The sequence below is a fragment of the Oncorhynchus mykiss genome, chromosome 4, assembly GCF_057628025.1.
Source record: "Oncorhynchus mykiss isolate SJ-2025 chromosome 4, ASM5762802v1, whole genome shotgun sequence".
NCBI classification, from domain to species: Eukaryota; Metazoa; Chordata; class Actinopteri; order Salmoniformes; family Salmonidae; genus Oncorhynchus; species Oncorhynchus mykiss.
In genome coordinates this window covers 46921120-46935263 of record NC_143025.1, presented here as the reverse complement: position 1 = coordinate 46935263, position 14144 = coordinate 46921120, and the positions used below count along the sequence as shown (strand labels likewise).

Below are 14144 nucleotides of genomic sequence, written 5' to 3'. Positions count from 1 at the left end.
CCTGGTTTTCTCCAGACATAACACTTTCCATTCAGGCCAAAGGGATACATTTTTTCCCATCTCAACCAAGGAATTGTCAGATTGGTCATTGGGTTCTTGGTCACCTCCCTGACCAAGGTCCTTCTTGCCCAGTTTGGTCGGACGGACAGCTGTAGGCAGAATCTGGGTTGTTCCATATTTTTTTCAATTTCCCAATGATGGAGACCACTGCTCTTGCAAACTTTCAGCACTCTATACCCTTCCCCAGATATATACCTCATCACAATACTATCTCTGAGCTCTACGGACAGTTCCTTGGACTTCATGGTATCGTTCCCGCTCTGACATGCACTGTTAACTGTGGGACCTTGTATAGAGTGTTTCTCTTTCTAAATCATGTCCAAACAACTGAGTTGGCCTCAGGTGTATCAAGGATGATCAAAGGAAATTGGATGCCCCTGAGCTCAATTTGGGGTGTCATAGCAAAGGTGTATAAATACTTATGTAAATTAGATATTTCTGTATTTGATTTTCTATCAATTTGCAAACATTTAAAAAAAAATCTTGATTTCACTTCGTCATTGTGGGATGTTGTGTGTAGATGGGTGAGAACTAAATGTAATCCATTTTTTAATTCAGGCTGTAATGCAACATAATGTGGCATAAGTCAAGGGGTATGAATGCTCTCTGAAGGCACTGTATATATATATATATATATTATGTGTGTTTGAACTTTACTGACCACCCTGTATGTTCATTTGTGTGTGTGTGTGTGTGTGTGTTTACACATGCTAAATCTGTGTCCCTTCTCTGTCAGATGTACCGGCTGACTCTGCGCAGCAGCAAGGACACTGTTTCCCAGCGCGTCTGTGACCTCCTGGCAGAACAGTTCTGAAACCCTGAGTCTAGAACTCGCCCAACGCGCTCCAGGCCATCATTACTACGCTCTAGATGCCCAACACACCGAGAGACCAGTGTTTTAACCCCCCCCGAACAAAGAATCAATGAGAAGAAAGAAAAATACCTACAAAAGGGAAAAAAGCAGCCGTTGCCACTTGCACGACTGCCCTATTATGAATGTCATTTATTATTTTTGTCATGATTATAATTCCGATTCTTATTGTTATTACTGTTTATTATCAATGGCGCTACAATTCTTGGTTTTTTTCTGGTGTTTACCCGTGCGTGCGTGCGTGCGTGCGTGTGTGTGTGTCCTGTTCTTCTCCGTCCTGTCTGTTTAAGCCCTGAGTACTTGTGATGACAGCTGGTACCTGTGTGATGCATGGGGGGGAGGGTGGAAGAATCTGTGCGTTGATTCCGCGACATTTCAACCTTAGACTATTCCTGGGAGTTCTACACACACACACGTAATACACACCCAGATACTCTCACATGTAGGCAGATACATATATTTGTACATGCTTAAGTGTCCGTGTAAAGAATCTGTATAGGGTCCTCCTTTAGTGGGAGGGAGGGGTAAAACGAAATCACTAAAGAAATGGGACTCTTCTGTGTAAGGGTCCAAAATGACACTCTAAACCCCCACCTTCACCCCAACCCCATCTCTTCTCCACCCTTGCTGTCCCAGTCCCCCACCGGTTATACATTCCAAGGGCCTCTATCAGTATAATCCCTGAGATATAATATTCCATAAAAAAATCTCCGGCACATTCCCAAGTCTACAGTTCCAGCTCTATTCCAGTGGAAATGACCAGTGCACTTTAGGTGGTTCTAAGAGACCTCAGTCCTTCAGTACCCCTCAAACACATACACACACCACCCCTCTCCCACTTCCCCTGTCTTTCTGGCGTGTAACCATACTTTATACATAAACTCAAATGATTATGTACCTGTTCATGGAATATATATATATATATTCTTTTTTTGAAATATATATATATATATTTTTTTTAAGAATGTAATTACTTTATATTTTTTGTCATTTTACTTTTATTAGTAGTGGAGTTATTGAAGTGTTTGTCGTGTGTGTGTGAGAGCGAGAGTAGGGCTAGCCGTGTGTACCCTGCGAATAGGGTAGAGGGGTCAGCTCGAAGGAGATTGAGGGAGAGAGTAGCAGGGTAGCTGGTCTTGTTTACAGTGTTAATCAGACAGCGGTGAGGTTGACACTTGACTTAAACCTGTCATAAAGCCTACTTACCACCATTGTAATTAACTGTTTATTTCAGATTAGAAATGTTTTTTGACACTTGAGGCAGGGAACTGACATGGGCTGTTTTACGACAGTTTATGAAATGTTTGTTGTGCATAAGCAAGCATTGAGCAAGTCCCATTGATGGGAGTTCAGGTGGTAGTTGGAAGGAGTTAGAGGGCAGTGGGCCAGTCCGTGTTCACATGAAGAGTGAAGCGGCAGAGCAGAGGCCTAGTATTCCTTATTTTAAATTTTTCATGCTGAAAAGAGGGATGGGATTGGAGAGTAGAGTGCTGCTTGACACCGTGATTGACTGAAAAAAGAGGAGTACCTCAGAACTTGATCTCTAAACACGCACAGGCTTGTCCACGCACGCGCACACACACGTCACAAATACTTACCTTATGGTATTAATTGGGAGAAGATAGCAATCTGCAAATAGATTGATTATAATCTTTGAAAACACAACCAACCACAAAGACACTGGACAGCACTTATCTGTAAACTCACATTTCAGACACACGCACCAACATGTCCATTCTTAGAGATGAGAGGGAGGAGGGAACTCGGACCAATTGTCAATCACAACTACCAGGATCTAATCATCAGGGGTGGGCAACGAGTGTGTGTTGGTGTACCACATGGTAAAAATATCCTAAATTATCTTTGAGACATGGTCATATTAGTTTCAACAGGAGTCACTTATATGTCTAACCCATGCAACATTAGTGGGACAGTCTGATCATTGTAGTGGAAACTGTAGAATAATTTTGTGTGTGTGTGTGTGTGCAGTATCCGCTAGCTAATGCAGCCCTGTGTATCGGTGTTAAACCTGTGAGATACCTGTGTTAGATTTAAGATTTACTCTGTACTGAATAATGTGAAAGTAAAACTATGCCATATACTCTACCACTGGCTCTCTGTTTCTTGGTGGGAAAGTGTGTCTGTGTGTGATGTGTGAAGAGGAATTTCTTTCCAAAGCTCACCACAGTTCCACGTCCACAATAAAAAACTGGCGTGTTAGTGCTGGGCTTGAACAAAAGCCTGAACACCCAGCAGCTCTCCAGAACCGTAGTTGGATGTATCACATAGTCCAATCAATAAGAACTCACCACATTGACTAAGTAGTAGATGTAATGTGATTTTGCTCTTTGAATGAAGATTGTTTTGCCATGTAGCAGTGTAGTTAACTACTGGAACTAGACACTACTGATTTTGCTAAAATATAATTTGGGTGAAGTAGGCAATAAGTTCCTTTTTCTGCATCATACTTGCCTAACTCTCACTTGAAATGCTGTTTAATTGGCTAAATTCCACATTATGTTAACATATGACCCCGAAGTGATCTTTTCTTGAGATTTGTAGTCTGACATATTGGATTTACATATGATGCTTTTTCATAAACTAGTTTGGATGTAGTGAACTACTACTTCAAAGTAACTTTAGTCAAGTGAACTATATTTTCTTGAGGGTATAATTAGTGTAGCTTAACTTAGTGTGAAGTAATTGGTAGCTTGGTTAACTATATTTTCAGAGTAGCTTCTCTAACACTGCATGTTACCAACCTGTACCTCTAACCTAATGGCTGAGGATGAAAGGGGTATGGAGTGTCACAGTGGGCCTTAACAGATCACTGAGTGGGCCTTTACAGATCATTTAGGCAGTGTTTACACAGGCAGCCCAATTCTGATGTTTTGTCCAATTCTTGGTATTTTGACCAATCGGATCAGATATTTTGCCCAATTCACAATTGGGCTGCCTGTGTAAATGCAGCTCAAGTGTGCAAAGATAACAGATTCCATCCTCACTGTTATCTTGACATAATAGAGCCTTTTTCCTGGACTAAAATGCATGATCAATGGAGATGTTTGGGAAACTGACCCTCAATCCACATATAAATTAAATGTATGTCTTCTGGTGTGAGATTAGATTTTTCCTGATTAATCAGAAAGGAACTCCTGATTTGGTATTACATCCTCTATGAACAGGTCAGAGGGGGAGTGAAAGTGACCCAAACCCCTTATTCACCTGTTCCCGGTGTCCTTTGTTGTGCTGATCACATCTATTACGAGCTTCCACTGAAGAAAGCAGCATCTGCATGTGTTTTTATCCCTCAATAATCAAAATGACAACAGACAAGTTCTAGAGTCATATTTCTATTTTCCTAATTCAACACCAGGTTAAAATGGTCCTCAAGCACAGGTTTAGGATCAGCAAATCTTCCCCCAGTCATAAACCTGAACTGTTAACAGGGGTAAACGCAGAACTGGATTGAGATCAGATTAGATTAATTCTTTCTTATTCTTAATTTGACCTATTGGGAATATAGGGCTTCAGCAAGAGGAGTAACTCGTCATGATGCACCAATGGGACGAACTAGGCCGTCTCCTAGGCTACAGTGAACATGCAAACGTGTGCCCCGTGCAAAGCACAGAGCAGCCTTGATGCAGAAATAAAACATGATCTTAATATAAATTATCTATGTACTTCTCATGTTAACCCATTTTATCTTGAGTTGTGCAATGTTATGTGAGTTTTCTCCCCCTCTTGCATCTGTGGGTCACTATATATAGGCTATGATCGAATGATTACATTATTTGTATTTATTAGGATCCAATGCAGGTGCTGTTCTTCTGGGGTACAGCAACATTAAGGCAGTTATATACAATTTAAAATATTACATTACATTAAGTGTGTACATTCAGGCAACTACTCTACCACATATCTACGATGCAAAATGTGTTTGTAGAGTGTGTGTCTTATTGTGTAAGTTTTTGTCTGTGCATGTGTGTCTCTTCACAATCCCCACTGTTCCATAAGGTGTATTTGTATCTGTTTACTGACCATCACGTTTCTAGTCACCTCCTTGACCAAGGTCCTTCTCCCCCGATTGCTCAGTTTGGCCATGCGGCCAGCTCTAGGAAGAGTCTTGGTGGTTCAAACTTCTTCCATTTTAGAATGAGCGAGGCCACTGTGTCCTTGGGGACCTTCAATGCTGCAGAAATGTTTTGGTACCTTTCCCCAGATCTGTGCCTTGACACAATTCTGTCTCTGTTGATATCACAAACATTATCAAGCATTTCAGTTCTGTGACCTTGAGCTTGTGTGGCCTACCACTTCGCAGCTGAGATGTTGTTGCTCCTAGACGTTTCCACTTCACAATAACAGCACTTACAGTTGACCAGGGCAGCTCTAGCAGCAGTGGCGATTTTAGCATGTAAATCTTGGTGGGGCAACAAATAAAAATACCAAGTGGGATGCATGCCAGCAAAGCCACGACACAACATTAAACAATACATTAATTGCACTATAACGGTGTCAAATGGTGCCTACAAACTGTTAGGGCCTACATAAAGCTGTCCCAACAGCAGTCCCAACATCTTACCACTGCCTCACCTGGCTATCAGCGGAGCCTTGTCTGGCAGCAAAACATTTCATTCGGCCTCATTTACTTCCTTTTTTTTTAAAACATAGCTGATATGGCTGACTGGCTTAAAAATGTGGTTTCTAATGACAAAAGAGATGTACAAACTATGGCATAAGGGGACGACAAGCGGATAAGAGGCCATCCGTAATTTCGATTTAGACAATGAGCGAGCTAGGATGGACGTAGTCAATATAACTATTTGTTTAGCACTTTTGAAATGTACAGCAACAAAATTCAGAACATTAGCCATTCTTAGTGTTCTCCTTGTACACCAAGTCAGAACTGTAGGATAAATAAAGGGGGCATATAAGCAGACAATGAAAGCTCTTACAATATTCGATGATTACATTTCTCTAAAACAGGTTATAGGCTACAGTAGGCGAAATGATTAGGGTGAGGCACATGGGGTACTAACATCTTACTACACAACATACACTTAGTATTACTTTCTTAGCTACAGTATCTACAGTATCTCCTTGGCATATTACATAATTTATGCAACAGCATACAATACATTTTTGGACTCACCTTGTTGTGCTGAGCTCACTTGAACAGGAAGGTGGCATGGCGGTCCTTCGTGGGCAAATTTTCTCATCAAAGTCCAATCAAAATCAAATCAAACTTTATTTGTCACATGCGCAGAATACAACAAAAGTGTAGACCTTACTGTGAAATTCTTACTTACAAGCCCTTAACCAACAGTGCAGTTAAAGAAGAGTTCAGAAAATATTTACCAAATAAACGAAAGTAAAAAATTCAAAGTAACACAATAAAATAACAATAACGAGGATATATACGGGATACCGGTACCGAGCCAGTGTGTGGGGATACAGGTTAGTTGAGGTCATTTGTACATATAGGTAGGGGTAAAGTGACTATGCACAGATAATAAACAGCGAGTAGCAGCAGTGTACAAAACAAAAGGGGGGCTCAATGTAAATAGTCCGGTGGCCATTTGATTCATTGTTCAGCAGTCTTATGGCTTGGGGGTAGAAGCTGTTAAGGAGCCTTTTGGTCTTAGACTTGGAGCTCCAGTACCACTTGCTGTGCGATAGCAGAGCAGAGAAAATAGTTTATGACTTGAGTGACTGGAGTCTCTGACAGTTTTATGGGCTTTCCTCTCACACCGCCTATTATATAGGTCCTGGATGGCAGGAAGCTTGGCCCCAGTGATGTACTGGGACGTACGCAATATACTGGGCAGTACGACCCATGCCAAATCTTTTCAGTCTCCTGAGGGGGAAAGGTTTTGTCATGCCCTCTTCATGACTGTGTTGGTGTGTTTGGACCATAATAGTGTGTTGGTGATGTGGATACCAAGGAACTTGAAACTCTCGACCCGCTCAACTACAGCCCCGTCGATGGTAATGGGGGCCTGTTTGGCACGCCTTTTCCTGTAGTCCACGATCAGCTGTCCTGGCACCACACTGCCAGTTCTCTGACCTCCATCCTATAGGCTGTCTCATTGTTGTCGGTGATCAGGCCTACCACTGCTGTGTCGTCAGCAAACTTAATGATGGTGTTGGAGTCGTGTTTGGCTACGCAGTTGTGGGTGAACAGGGAGTACAGGAGGGGACTAAGTACACACCCCGGAGGGGCCCCAGTGTTGAGGATCAGGAAGTCCAGGATCCAGTTGCAGAGGGAGGTGTTTAGTCACAGGGTCCTTAGCTTAGTGATGAGCTTTGCGAGCACTATAGTGTTGAACACTGAGCTGTAGTCAATGAACAGCATTTTCACATAGATGTTTCTTTTGCCCAGGTGGGAAAGGGCAGTGTGGAGTGCGATTGAGATTGTGTCATCTGTGGATCTGTTGGAGCAGTATGCGAATTGGAGTGGGTCTAGGGTATCTGGGAGGATGCTGTTGATGTGAGACATGACCAGCCTTTCAAAGCACTTCATGGCTACCGACGTCAGTGCTACGGACGGTAATACTTTAGGCAGATTACCTTTGCTTCCTTGGGCACAGGGACTATGGTGGTCTGCTTGACACATGTAGATATTACAGACTCGGTCAGGTAGAGGTTGAAAATGTCAGTGAAGACACTTGCCAGTTGGTCCGCACATGCTTTGAGTACATGTCCCGCGGCTTTGTGAATGTTGACCTGTTTAAAGGTCTTGCTCACATCGGCTACTGAGAGCGTTATCACACAGTCATCCAGAACAGCTGGTGCTCTCATGCATGCTTCAGTGTTGCTTGCCTTGAAAAAACCATAAAAGGCATTTAGCTCGTCTGGTAGGCTCGTGTCACTGGTTAGCTCGCGTCTGACTTTCCATTTGTAGTCCGTTATAGTTTTCAAGCCCTGCCACATCCAATGAGCATCAGAGACGGTGTAGTAGGATTCAGTCTTAATCATGTATTGACGCTTTGCTTGTTTGATGGTTCGTCTGAGGGCATAGCGGGATTTATTATAAGCATCCGGATTAGTGTCCCGCTCCTTGAAAGCGGCAGCTCTAGCTTTTAGCTCGATGCGGATGTTGCCTGTAATCCATGGCTTCTGATTGGGATATGTTCGTACGGTCACTGTGGAGATGACGTCGTCAATGCACTTATTGATGAAGCTGAGGACTGAGGTCGTATACTCAATGCCATTGGATGAATCCCGGAACATTTTCCAGTCTATGCAAGCAAAACAGTCCTGTAGCGTAGCATCCGTGTCATCTGAACACTTCCTTATTGATGGAGTCACTGGTACTTCCTGCTTTAGTTTTTGCTTGTAAGCAGGAATCAATAGGATATAATTATGGTCAGATTTACCAAATGGAGGGCGAGGTAGAGCTTTGTATGCATCTCTGTGTGTGGAATAAAGGTGGTCTAGAGTTTTTTTTTTCTCCCTCTAGTTTCCTCTGGTGACACATACTGGTAAATATTTGGTTTAACTCATTTAAGTTTGCCTGCATTAAAGTCCCTGGCAACTAGGAGCGTCGCTTCTGGATGAGCATTTTCTTGTTTGCTTATGGCCTTATAGAGTTGTTTGAATGCGGTCTTAGTGCCAGAATCGGTCTGTGGTGGTAAATAGATGGCTACGAATAATATAGATGAACTCTCTTGGTAGATAGTGTGGTCTGCAGCTTATCATAAGGTAGAGCAATACCTCAAGACTTCTTTAATATTAGACATCGCACACCAGCTGTTATTGACAAATAGACACACACCCCCACCCCTCGTCTTACCAGACGTAGCTTCTTCTCTGTTCTGCCAGGGCATGGAAAATCTTACCAGGTCTATATTATCCGTGTCGTCGTTCAGCCACAACTCGGTGAAACTTGTAAAAATTACATTTTTTTATGTCCTGTTGGTAGGATAATCGTAATCGTAGGTCATCCATTTTATTTTCCAATGATTGCACGTTAGCCAGTAGAACGGATGGCGGTGGGAGTTTACTCACTCGCCTAAGGATTCTCAGAAGGCAGACCCCTTTTCCTCCGTCTTTTCTGAGTTAATTTCGGTCATAAGAGACAGTAGCAGCAACATTATGTACAAAATAAGTTAAAAAATAAGTTACAAACAATGCAAAAAAAATTAACAAAATAGCACAGTTGGTCATGTAAAGCGTCAGCCATCGTATTCGGCGCCATCTTAACATCCCTTTCTGGCATTCCAGTCTGGCATTCTCTGGATTTATCGTGCTTTCAAAACAACTGGGAACTCTGAAAAAGCAAGGTCGAATCATAATGATGTCGTTGATCTTCAGGTCGTAGCTCTAGAAAGAGGTCGGATTTACAATTTCAAGTTGGATGACGGTTCAAAAGGGTTTTTACCCAGTCGGAGCTCGTTTATTCTCGACTTCCCAGTTGTCTTGAACTCACTGAAGTCAAGTTTTCGCAGTTCCGAGTTAACAGTTGTTTTGAGCGCGGCACAAATCATGCATCATTGACAGCAAGGCCAATGTTGAATGTTTATCATTTTAAATGTTGAATTTTTCCATTTTTGTCAATTGGTTGTTTCCTAGTTTTCCCAGTTCTGACCATTCTGCCTGTCCTGACCCCGAGCCTGCCTGCCGTCCTGTACTTGCCTGACTCTGACCTGATTACAAACCTCTGCCTGCCCTGACTCCGAGCCTGCCTGCAGTCCTGTACCTGCCTGACTCTTACCTGATTACAAACCTATGCCTTTCCTCGACCTGCCCTTTGCCCAGTGTTAAAATAAATGATTAAGAACTGTACTATCCGGGTCCTCTGTCTGCATCTGGGTCATATCCTGAGTCGTGATAAATGTAATCATCAAATATTGTAAGAGCTTTCCTTGTCTGCTTATATGCCTCCTTTATTTATCCTACAGTTCTGACTTGGTGTACAGGGAGAACACTGTAAGAACAGACCATGTTTTGGATTCTGTTGCTGTACATTTCAAAAACACTGAACAAATAGTTATATTGACTGCGTCCATCCTAGCTCGCTCATGTCTTAATCGGAATTACGGATAGCCTCTTATCCGCTTGTCGTCCCCTTATGCCGTAGTTTGTACATCTCAATTGTCAGCAGAAACCACATTTGTTTAAGGAAGTCAGCCATATCAGTTATGGTTTTTTTAATGGCAGTAAATGAGGCTGAATGAACTTTTTCGCTGCCAGACCAGGTGTAGCAGTGGTAAAGTGTTGGGACTCTGCTGTTGGGACAGGTTTATGTAGGCTCTAACAGTTTATGGGCACCGTTTGTCACCGTTATGGTACAATGAATGTATTGTTTAGCGTTGTGTTGTGGCTTTGCTGGCATGCATCCCACTCTTTCTTTTTTGTTGCCCCGCCAAGATTTACATGCTAAAATCGCCACTGGAAGAGATTATAGGGTTTTTCACAAATAAATGCTTTTCGCCACGACGTATTGCAGCTGCATGTTTTTTTAAAAACGCCTCTGCAACAATAGCGTAAGAAAAGGTACGATTCGTCACAATAAAAAGCAAAGGGTCTTCAGGCGAATTGATGATGATTAACAAATGAGTCCGGCATGGGCGGCGGATTGGTTGAAAATGACATCACATACAATTGTACTATTCTTAGCTTGTAGAAACAGCATTACCTCATCCTTTCCCCCTCGCGCAGGTATAGCCATACAACAACAAATAATGTTACAGTCGCAGACAGGACAAGGAACAGGACGAGAGTAGAAGTCAAGAAAGAGAGAGCGAGCTCTATACTCTACTTATTATTAATTAAGCATAACATATATTTTTGCATTCTTAATCCATTTTCTTTGAGACCATTCGGGTCGATTAGATCGAGTTATTTGGTGTGCAAGTTGATTTGTGCGATATTTCCAGTATCTTCGTTTGGAGTGAAAATCTTCGCTGTAAGTACAATGTAATATTTCTTGCATTTTGCTTGCATCATTTATGTCTGGTTTTATATTCTCCTATGATCATCTAATGAATGCAAACTTGCAAAATCCATGACGTAATGCAAAGAGAACATCATTCTCTAGCAGCAATAGAACAAATTAATGTTTTCTTAATTAACATTCATAGCAATAATAATGCTAATATATTTCATGCAACTGTTAAAATGATTGTCAAAGTTCCATGCAGTCTTTTTTCGATGCCTAATACATAATTGTAATCCCTTGATATTGAAATGAACACCGTTTTCTCTCATGTTTCGGTTCCAGACACAAAGGACAGAGATGGTGTTCTACAGGGAGAGAGAGAACCGGACACGCGAGCGTCCACCGCTGTCTCTCATCCTACCGTATCTTTACCTGGGTGCAGAGACGGACGTTACGCAGGTAATAATGTTTTCATTCAGTAGGTCAGTCTATAGAATTGATAGCCTAGCTCTCGTCACTGGCCAAAGTTTTGTATTTTCACAATGCACCGAAAATGTACCTCTTCCAGAAGACTAGAATGTATTCATATTTCGTGTTCCCTGTCTCGCTTGTCCCCGTGCACTCCCACTCGGCTGCAGGATTGCCTCGACGCCCGCGGGATCTCATACGTGCTAAGCGTGAGCCGCTTCAGCCCGCAGCCTACTTTCCTTCCCCGTTCCCAGTACCTTCGCATCCCAATCGAGGACTCTCTCCGAGACGACCTGCTGCCCCATATCCCGGAGGCACTGCGTTTTATCGGTGAGAATAATGATGAGATTGGGTTAGTTTGGTGTGAAATGGATGGCAACCCTATTCCCCATATAGTGCAAAGATAGAGCTAGTTCAGTATAAGGGTAATATAGGCATCATTGGAGATTTGACGACGCAAATCCTGCAGATTAGGTAGTAGGACATTTCTGCATGTCATCATTATGCTATAGTCTGCATCATCATGTATGCATTACACACTGGCGACTGTCTGTCTGGAAGAAACACAGATGACCCAGTTCAAGTGATGAGCAGTTATTGATCAGGGTTTCATGTAGGCCAGTTATGCTCCTATGGTTTCAGAAATATTGAATGTTGTTACATCCCATTCAGTACCACGGACAATTGATACAAGCCTACTGTTGCAGGAAGCCCATTCATGACAGTTGACGTAAACTGTGTGCTTTGCACAGTTTGCAGTCTGGCTGAAGTGATGTCATGCAATACATTATGGATGATTTCAAATAAAAGAAAATGTCTTATCTCTTCTCTCTCTCTCAGATGGGGCTATGTCATCAGGTGGATCTGTGGTAGTTCATTGTGCTGCAGGAATCTCTCGCTCCCCTGCCCTGGCTGTGGCCTACATTATGTACAACCTGGGGATGGACCTTGACCATGCCTACAGGTGTGTTTGTCTGTGCTGTATGTGTATTATAATGTGTGTGCGTGTGCGTGTGCGTGTGTGTGTGTGTGTGTGTGTAAACTATTCACATCTGATCTTGTCTGTTCCTCACTTTCAGGTTTGTGAAAGAGCGCAGGCCTTCAATCTCCCCAAACTTCAATTTTCTGGGTCAGCTACAACACTTCCAAGGAACCCTCACTCAGAAAACATCTAATGGCAACCCCACTATCCAGCCAATCAGATCACTGGACACATGTCTGCAGCCAAGCAATGAAAACATTAGCGGCGGTTCCTCTGTCCCCCTGGTGGGGAATATTCAGGTCAATGGCTATGTTGCTAAGGACTTTTTAGAGGTTGCTAAAGTGCATAAAATGTACAATGAGAATTCCACTTGTAACACAGAGAATATAAAGCAAAGGTCCTCATATTCAGGTGAAACTCAGAGTCTATCAGAGAAGCCACAGCAAGACCAGAGGAGCGTGCCGTCACAACTGACGCTGTCTCTCTCCAGAAAACACAAAACGCTCACTCTCAACCTGAACCATAACCGGAACCAGAGGGAGGCCCAGAGCCCATGTGGAGCAATGACTCCAAGCCCCAACGAACCAGCGACACCGACACCAAAGTCCAACACACCACAAATCCCAACAGGCATTGCATCTCACTCTGAGAAGCGCAAGAGCCTCACCCTCTCCCTGTCTCGCGTTGGTGCAATTCCACCAACTCCCCACCAGAATGAGCCAGAAAGCAGCAACAGGCACAGCATTAGCCACAAGCCAACGCAGTCCAGCGTTTCTAACACCATCCACAAGAGGGAGTCAGAAGGCACCAGTGGTTCAAAAAGGCACGGTAGAAAGCCTTCAACGATGGCCCTTTCCTCCTCACAGACAGATGTACAACAGAGAGAGAGGAGCACATCCTGTGTCAAAGCAGCAGGTTGGCCCAATCGCTACTCCTCCCAAACCCAGGCAAAGGTAGAGAGAGAGGGAAGAGGCCAGCCTAAAAGAGAGCCCAGCCACTGTCAGAGCGTGAAGAAGGGGAGGCCTAAATTGACTCCAAAGACAGGGAAGGACCACAGCAAGGGAAGAGCAGAGAGGGAGACACTAACAGGGAGCCTGAGCAGCAGTTCTGTTTTGAGCCAGGACAGTATCGTAGTTGACCAGCAGGTGTCGCCAGCAGCTAAGCTGTCTGCATCTGCAGTGAGGTCTGAGGAAAGAGTGGATGCCGAACAGGGCCTCCTGTTTCCTCTCAACCTGACTGTCAACAAGCTGCTGGGCTGGGGGGAGAAGATGCTGCTGGGGGTGCTGTTTGGCCCCCGGATCAAAGTGGAACCGGCTATTCTGCCCTATAGGTGCTGATGCAGTAAGAGACCGTTGGCGAGGACAGAGAGAGGGCTGATAAATGCCAGGAGATTGATTTGTGTGTGTGTGTGTGTGTGTGTGTGTGCGTGTGCGTGTGCGTGTGTGTGTGTGTGTGTGTGTGTGTGTGTGTGTGTGAGAACAGAGAACTGAACTCCATGTATAATATTTGTCTGCCCATACCAAGTTCACAGTCCTCTGAGTGAATGCTTTGTCCTATAAATGCTCATTTATTGTTGACTTCCTTCAAAAGCACTATGTATATTACAAATAGGGCAGTTTATGCCTCCAACACAATGCTCATGGATTAAGGCTTGATTATGTTGATTTTTATTTATTGATTGATGTGAATTAAGTGATCAGTTTATTGTTGTTATTTATAAAATGAATATTTTGAGGATGGTATTTTGGCACTGTTGTTTGTAATGGGATCACAGTGTTCATTAGAGATGACATATTTTACTCCTGTTCTCTCCTGGTTCTTCAATTCTGACTCATCTCCCATGTATTTCACCATAAATGTACAATCATTTAGGCCTATGA

The 14144-nt window shown here is 43.2% G+C and overlaps 2 protein-coding genes across 10 annotated transcripts in view; both read left to right on the top strand.

Annotated features, from left to right (window-relative positions):
- The window catches only part of LOC110521915 (AP-2 complex subunit alpha-1), a 60301-nt gene extending 57264 nt beyond the window's left edge, over positions 1 to 3037 (top strand). For all 9 annotated transcript variants that reach the window (XM_090232190.1, XM_090232188.1, XM_090232186.1 and 6 more), the window contains one exon: positions 797 to 3037. In XM_090232190.1, the coding sequence (XP_090088316.1) occupies positions 797 to 874 (78 nt within the window). In that variant the 3' untranslated portion in view covers positions 875 to 3037. The remainder of the gene's footprint in view (positions 1 to 796) is intronic.
- A 7532-nt stretch (positions 3038 to 10569) lies between these two features.
- LOC110521913 (uncharacterized) lies at positions 10570 to 14004 on the top strand. The gene is made up of 5 exons (XM_021599866.3): positions 10570 to 10841; positions 11157 to 11273; positions 11453 to 11612; positions 12123 to 12246; positions 12362 to 14004. Exons 2-5 carry the CDS (start codon positions 11172 to 11174, stop codon positions 13599 to 13601), a joined length of 1626 nt encoding a protein of 541 aa, XP_021455541.2. The 5' UTR covers positions 10570 to 10841; positions 11157 to 11171; the 3' UTR covers positions 13602 to 14004.
- The last annotated feature ends 140 nt before the right edge of the window (positions 14005 to 14144 follow it).

Bases quoted from the DNA above. Each gene is read 5' to 3' on its own strand.
- LOC110521913 (XM_021599866.3), top strand. From the start codon at position 11,172: ATGGTGTTCTACAGGGAGAGAGAGAACCGGACACGCGAGCGTCCACCG. The intron at 11,274-11,452 runs GTAATAATGTTT...ACTCGGCTGCAG, and splicing joins CAGAGACGGACGTTACGCAG to GATTGCCTCGACGCCCGCGG. The intron at 12,247-12,361 runs GTGTGTTTGTCT...CCTCACTTTCAG, and splicing joins GACCTTGACCATGCCTACAG to GTTTGTGAAAGAGCGCAGGC.